The following is a 7,370-nucleotide window of genomic DNA, read 5'->3' as shown; positions in this document are numbered from 1 at the left end:
TTCCTCTGAATTATGCACAAGTCTTTCTGTTCTGAATCCACTGTTTTGTTTTCTGCTATGGTTTCAATGTATGCTGAAGACAAAAAAAAATTATGAAAACCTTTTAGTTATTAATTCCATCAAGATGGTGATGTCATAGATACAAATTAGACAGTGATAGAGAACCTGAGCTTGTCTTTACAGGAGGCTTCTTTTTCCTTCCTTCCTTCCCTTTTTGTGTAGTAGTTGAATATATTATAGAGGGATACAAAAAGGCAGCCTTATAAACACATCTGCCAATAGTTCACATGAAGACTTTTGAATAGGAAACTTCCATTCTAGTATCAAGAAATTGTTTTTATAAACAAATTTTAACAAATGGTAAAATTGCTCTTAATTTTAAGACCACTATATATACCAAGATCTTCCTTCCTCTAACAGATAGTAGTTGTGTAGACTCAAGAAAGGGCTTTCAGGCCCTTAGAATTTTAACTCAATGTAAATAATATGTATCGAGACCCCACAATGTTAAAAATATTTGCCATGAAGGAGCTTAATTGTTGATGGACTGTTGCAGCTTGAAACACTCTCATGGTTCTATTTTTACACTTAAACAATAATCCACAGCTATTGTATTTTAAATGTTTATTGTATTGATTTAGAGAGAGAGAGAGAGAGAGGAACACTGATCTGTTCCTGTATGTCCCCTGACCGAGGATCCAACCTGCAATCTCTGTGTTTTGGGACAATGATCTAACTAACTGAGCTATCCAGCCAGGGCAAAGCTATTATATTTTCACTATGGCTTGTCTAGAAGTAAAATTTCCTGTCTACTTTCCTTATGCTTCCTTTTGCAGTGAACCTCTGATTTTTGCCAACTAGTTTACTGTAACTGGGGCAAAGTAAACCAGAATGCTGAATAATTCTGAAAAATTGTAAAATATGGTTAACAATTTTTTTTTTTGGTATAATGTCTTCTTTCCCCTTTTGTTTCACCAGAATAATGATAATAGTGAGTGGGGAAATCCATGATAGACACAGACAGATCTTAGCCCCTAGATTTAGACTGAATATTTGTGACTACACTGTGTTTAAGGGATTCTCACTATCATCTACTCCTTCTTAATAGAGGATATTTATTTATTATTTAACAAATACTTTGCTAGCACTTATAAGCCAGATATACTAACATACTCAAAGTTAGACTATTTGCCCAAATCTGAGAAAGCAAAATGCTATTAGAAGCCTTCCATTGTTTAATGCCCCCTCCCTCCTTCCATTCAGATGTTAAAGGTCAAGTGAAATTTGCCTCTTCCCTGAAGGCACACTACATTCCCTATTCCAGACTTAGTCATTTAACAATCTGAAATAGAAACCCGGGCTTCTTTTGCTTCTGTAGCTTGTTTCCACAGCCCATTTCTTCTACAGCTCACTTACACAAGTTTTTAAAAAATTAATTTTAGAGAGGGAGGGAGGGAGGGAGGGAAGAAAGGGAGAGAGAAACATCTATTTGTTGTTCCCCTTATTTATGCATTCATTGGTTGATTCTTGTATAAGCTCTGACCAGGGATTGAACCTGCAACTGTGGGTTATCTGGAGGATTCTTTTTTTTTTTTTTTTTTTTCACTTTTCTGAAGCTGGAAACGGGGAGAGACAGTCAGACAGACTCCCGCATGCGCCCGACCGGGATCCATCCGGCCCGCCCACCATGGGGCGACGCTCTGCCCATCAGGGGGCGATGCTCTGCCCATCCTGGGCGTCGCCATATTGCGACCAGAGCCACTCTAGCGCCTGGGGCAGAGGCCACAGAGCCATCCCCAGCGCCCGGGCCATCTTTGCTCCAATGGAGCCTTGGCTGCGGGAGGGGAAGAGAGAGACAGAGAGGAAAGTGCGGCGGAGGGGTGGAGAAGCAAATGGGCGCCTCTCCTGTGTGCCCTGGCCAGGAATCGAACCCGGGTCCTCCGCACGCTAGGCCGACGCTCTACCGCTGAGCCAACCGGCCAGGGCTGGAGGATTCTTTAACCAAAGTAGTTACCTGGCTAGGGCTTTACAGCTCTCTTATAATACCCCTGTGACTTTCTAAATAAACTTTCTCTTATAGCTTGAAAAAATATATATAAACTTTGGGTGTTGAAAATAGTTTTTTCAACCATTTAAGAAGGGTAAGCCTCTTACCCTTGCAATTTAGGAATCACTAGTTCCGATAATGAGGAAAATGTTTGCCTCATCTTTGGAGTATTTAAACCCACTTATGGAAAACAAATCTTTAATACATATTTGCAATCACATTAGATTTGGTGCAGCTGAATTCTTTTTAGTATTTTTTTTTAAAAGGAGCCCTGGCCGGTTGGCTCAGCGGTAGAGCATCCGCACAGTGTGTGGAAGTCCTGGGTTCAATTCCTGGCCAGGGCACAGAGGGGAAGCGCCCATCTGCTTCTCCACACTTCCCTCAATCCTTTCTCTCTATTATCTCTTCCCCTCCTGGAGCCAAACCTCCATTGGAGCAAATGTTGGCCCTGGCACTGAGGATGGCTCCATGGCCACCTCAGGAACTAGAATGGCTCCAGTTGCAATGGAGCAACGCCCCAGATGGGCTGAGCATCGACCCCTGATGGGCATTCCTGGTGGATCCCCGTGGGGCGCATGCAGGAGTCTGTCTGTCTGCCCCCTCCCTCCCCACCACCCGCTTCTCACTTTGGAAACATACCAAAAAACAAATCACACCCCCCCCCCCCCCCCCCCGCCAAAAACCCAGTCCCTGGTTGGATAGCTAGGTTGGTTAGATTAGAGCAGGGGTCCCCAAACTTTTTACACAGGGGGCCAGTTCATTGTCCCTCAGACTGTTGGAGGGCCGGACTATAAAAAAACTATGAACAAATCCCTATGCACACTGCACATATCTTATTTTAAAGTAAAAAAAACAAAGTGGAAACAAATACAATATTTAAAATAAAGAATAAGTAAATTTAAATCAACAAACTGACCAGTATTTCAATGGGAACTATGCTCCTCTCACTGACCACCAATGAAAGAGGTGCCCCTTCCGGAAGTGTGGCGGAGGCCGGATAAATGGCCTCAGGGGGCCGCATGCAGCCCGCGGGCCGTAGTTTGGGGACCCCTGGATTAGAGCATCCTCCTGAAGCCTAGAGGTTTCTGGTTCAATCCCTGGTCAGGGCATATACAGGAACACATCTATGTTCCTCTCTCTCTTCCTCTTTCTCTAAAATCAATAAACAAACATAAAAAAAGGTAACACTATCTAAAGACACTCTGTACTTGTCTTCTCTCACTTTGCCTCCCTCCTCCCAAATTTCCATGTGATAGTTAAAATTGTTTATTAAAGCCCATCTCAAACTATTTCATCTCTCAAACCAATATACAGTATTTTTTTTCCTTCTAACTCCACCATAGTACTTCCTTTTGTTTGACCCGTACTTTTTGCTTCTCTTTCATATTGGCAATTACCAGGATAGTAAACATTTTTTTTTTTCCTGTATTTTTCTGAAGCCGGAAACGGGGAGAGACAGTCAGACTCCCGCATGCGCCCGACCGGGATCCACCCAGCACGCCCACCAGGGGGCGACGCTCTGCCCACCAGGGGGCGATGCTCTGCCCCTCCGGGGCGTTGCTCTGTTGTGACCAGAGCCACTCTAGCGCCTGGGGCAGAGGCCGAGGAGCCATCTCCAGCGCCCGGGCCATCTTTGCTCCAGTGGAGCCTTGGCTGCGGGAGGGGAAGAGAGAGACAGGGAGGAAGGAGAGGGGGAGGGATGGAGAAGCAGATGGGCGCTTCTCCTGTGTGCCCTGGCCGGGAATCGAACTGGGACTTCTGCACGCCAGGCTGACGCTCTACCACTGAGCCAACTGGCCAGGGCCTCAGTAAACATTTTTTAAAACGGCCTTATGATTTTTCAAGAGTCATAAGGGTAAAAACCTATTTTTTTCCATATTTGTTTGGCTTTTACTAATGTACCAGTGAATTTACTAATGCGTACTGTGAATTGTGAGGGTGGAGGAGCAGGACACAAATTACGCTGATCTGCGCTGGTTTCAATCCTAATATAACTGATCTCTAAACTAATCCGAGGAGGCGAACCTAACTTTCACACAGGAAAATCACGAGGGGAAAAAAAAAAAAACCCAACCCTTCAGAGAACCACAGGCAAAATGAACCCCGCCTCCACGCTGTTTGGAGCAGCTGTCTCAAGAGTCCACCCCTCCTTAGAATGTGGGAGAGATTTGGTGGGGTGGCAGCTGCAAAGCAAGGAATCTTTCCCATTCCTCCTGGACACGAGTCCCCCGCCAACCCCCTTCCAAGTGGCGGCAGCTGCCGGGGCATCCCGGTGTAAATTTCCGAGTCTTCGCCGAACGCAGCGGGCGGGCAACAGCTGAAAGCAGTCAGTGGTGGGGACTCTGGTCCCTGTAGATGAGGGCAGCAGCCTTGCAGGCTACAGCGCTGCCAACTCTCTGGCCAGTAGCAGTCACTCAGGTGTCCTCCAAGTCCAACAAGACATCTTGGCAACGTGGGGCGGGTTCAGTCCGCGCCTGGAGACCCTACGGTACCAACAACAGGAGCGTCAGAGTCCCCGGCGCAGCACTGGCAACTGCACCTTCCCAGGTGGTGGGTGGGAGGCGGGGGAAGAGCCGGCGCTTGGAGGGAGCCTTACCCCACTGCGCCGGGGACACACCTGGTGCTACTTGAGCAGCGCGCTCCCTGGGGTGCCCGCCTCCCACGCAGCCCTGCCAGCAAGTCCGCGCCCAGGGCCCCCGCCCTGCCCGGACCCCCTCAGCCGCCCGCGCGCCCCCACCCCGCCGCGGCCTCCGCCTTCGCTCGCGCACGCGCACGCCGCGCCCGGCAGCCCTCGGCGCTGTCATGGCGGCGAGGAGCAGCGTCGGTGGGCACAGGGACAGCCGCGCGAGCCGCGGCGGGGCGAGCTGTGCCAGTAGCATCCTCAGCAGCGCCAGCAGCCTCAGCCCCGGCGTCCGCGGCGCCAGCGGCGGCCCTTTTTGCAAAGGCTGATCGCAGGGGTGGGGCGGCCCAGGAAGCGAGGAGTTCTGTGCAGCCGCGGACTCCCCGAGAGCGGACTGGGAAAACTTGGAGGCTGCGACCAGGTGCACTGACCTTTCTCTCCCCCCTTCTCCCCTCGCCGTCTCTGCCAGGCCTCCCCTGCCTGCTGGCCGCCACACACCTGCCCTCTTCTCCCCGCCGAGCCTCAGGTGCCGGAGAGGTGCTCCACTCCTCCCCCTGGGCCGAGCGTGGAGAAGAATCACCGCCCCCTTCCCCCCCACCCCCCACCTTTTCCTGCCCCGGATCTTCGCCGCCACCTCCGTCTCGCGGCTCCCTGGCCGCGGGTGAGGACGAGCCCGAGCGTCTGGGTGAGGAGTAACTTTCTCCCTCTGCGGCAGCTTGGGGGCTCCCTCCTTTCCTCCGACCCCTCCTTTCCCGGCGACAGTTTCTCTTTCCGTGCACCTGTGAGGAGAGGTTGCCCTAAAACCTGCGGGAGTGGGGGAGGAGGGAACCTGTTCGGGAGCTTCCCGCACCCGCCTCCGCGAGCCGGGGAGGAGCGGCCGGCGGGTAATGGGGCCCCTTTAGTAACTTACTTGACGCACAGTAACTATTTCCCTTGTCCTCCTGAAACACCCTGATACAAAACCTAGCCTATTTAACGTTTATCTAATCTTCCAATAGGGTTTGGCGTTGTTGTCAGCCTCGGGGAGAGAGATTGGACAAATATTCTGCAAGAAAAGGAGGGCGACGCCAAGGACTTTCCACTAAAGCTGCTTTTGGGGGTTCTCCACAACTTGGGAGAGTGACCCTTGTCGTTTTGCGTTGCGTGTGCCTAATTACTAGTGCAGCGATTGCTGTCCCGCAGTGACTCGAGTTTCTCGTGAACTAGCAATGGCTAGTGAAGACAATAATGTCCCTTCCCCGCCACCAACAGGTGATGACGGGGGAAGTGGAGGGAAAGGAGAAGAAACCTCTGCTGAAGAGGGTGCATTGTCCTTGAAACCAGGACTCCCCATCAGGGGCATCAGGATGAAATTTGCTGTGTTGACGGGACTGGTTGAAGTTGGAGAAGTATCCAACAGGGATATCGTAGAAACTGTCTTTAACCTGGTAAGTAGATACCTATTTTAAAAGCTTATATTCCTTGCAAAGGATTGAGGAACAAGCCATGAAAGGGGAGCCATGTGCTTTCACTCAGATGGATGATGGCTTTTCCATGGATAGAAACAGAATTCTAAATGGAACAATTTTTGTATTTTTCAGTTTAAGGGAAATTATGTAAAACTGAGATGCTCCAGCTTTTGTGATATTGAACAGATCACTTTTGTGCTAAGAAAATAAATGTTGCTAATGGAAATATTTGGGAGGGATTCCAGCGGAGGAGTTTTGTTCTATAAATATTTTTAGAGAGGGATCTATAAGTAAGTTTGCATTTCTCTTTTACATTTTAAATAAGTTCTTGTCACCTTTGTTGGACTTGAGAAGTAATGTAAGTAGTAGGGCTACCTAACTACTCTTTTGAGACTGCCTAAGTTATAGTTGCCATATAAGTTTGTTTTTTTTTTGCCATATTTGTGAGCACAAACTTTTGTTAATAGGGCTGATGAAAGATTAATTTGCTGCAACGTTAGCATTTATTTTAAATTTTGTCTAGTTTCATTTTTAGGCATAACTAACATGTTAAATTGTGAAATGAATTTGTTATATTGTGAAAACTAAATGGCAATTTGAAAACAGGGTTTTGGCAAATATAGTATAATCTGTTACTTTTGTAAATTCTTATCTGGCAGTTAAGCACATTTGGTCACTGGAAGTTGCTGGTTATACTGCTATGAGCTATGAGTTGTTTTTAAAAGATGGATGTACAGTACTCTCCTTTTCCCTTCTTAGAAATGGTTGTTTTTAACGGGGGCTTTTAAGATTTTATTCCATCCTCTGTTGCCCATCAATGTAAAGAATAAAGAGTAAATTTGGCCTTAAAATACTTCCTCCTCTTCCACATACTCACCTGTGTTAGGAAATAACAGATGGGAACTAATATGAATGTGCAATAGTTGTGGTGATTATTTAGCACCTTTCCTTGTTGCCTCTGTGTTTTCAAGGTTAGGCTCCTTTTATTTCAGGGCAGTTAATGATTTCCTTCTCTAGACCTTTACTGTTAGTCTGGTCACCTGTAAGATGACTTCTAGAATGAGAAAGTAGCTGGATAAAATTCACTTACTTTTGGAATTTGAAAACTTTGAACAATAGGGTTACTTTTCTACTAGTTTGTTGCATTGGGAGCTTATGTATAAACACCTATAGATACACATGTACATGCATATCTATTTATATATTATGGAAATGTTCAAGTACACACAAAAACAGAATAGTATAAAGAACCCTG

The 7,370-nt window shown here is 47.3% G+C and overlaps 1 protein-coding gene and 1 long non-coding RNA gene across 8 annotated transcripts in view; one reads left to right on the top strand and one right to left on the bottom strand.

Annotated features, from left to right (window-relative positions):
* Positions 1–3,877: 3,877 nt before the first annotated feature.
* On the bottom strand, positions 3,878–5,409 carry LOC136406378 (uncharacterized). 2 transcript variants are annotated; one of them, XR_010751668.1, is made up of 2 exons: positions 5,273–5,409; positions 3,878–4,530 (listed from the first exon to the last, which is right to left on the bottom strand). It is a non-coding gene; the product is annotated as an uncharacterized lncRNA (long non-coding RNA). The 2 variants fall into 2 exon arrangements; XR_010751669.1 differs by lacking the exon at positions 5,273–5,409 and adding an exon at positions 5,166–5,211.
* The window catches only part of LRBA (LPS responsive beige-like anchor protein), a 629,646-nt gene continuing 627,097 nt past the window's right edge, over positions 4,822–7,370 (top strand). For 5 of the 6 annotated variants that reach the window (XM_066386366.1, XM_066386375.1, XM_066386349.1 and 2 more), the window contains exons 1-2: positions 4,822–5,088; positions 5,666–6,094. In XM_066386366.1, the coding sequence (XP_066242463.1) occupies positions 5,876–6,094 (219 nt within the window). In that variant the 5' untranslated portion in view covers positions 4,822–5,088; positions 5,666–5,875. Of the gene's footprint in view, positions 5,089–5,282; positions 5,353–5,665; positions 6,095–7,370 lie in introns of those variants that run through there. The other variant, XM_066386341.1, reaches the window with a different exon arrangement.

The sequence above is a fragment of the Saccopteryx leptura genome, chromosome 1, assembly GCF_036850995.1.
Source record: "Saccopteryx leptura isolate mSacLep1 chromosome 1, mSacLep1_pri_phased_curated, whole genome shotgun sequence".
Taxonomy (NCBI): Eukaryota; Metazoa; Chordata; class Mammalia; order Chiroptera; family Emballonuridae; genus Saccopteryx; species Saccopteryx leptura.
This window is presented reverse-complemented; position numbering and strand designations above follow the sequence as displayed.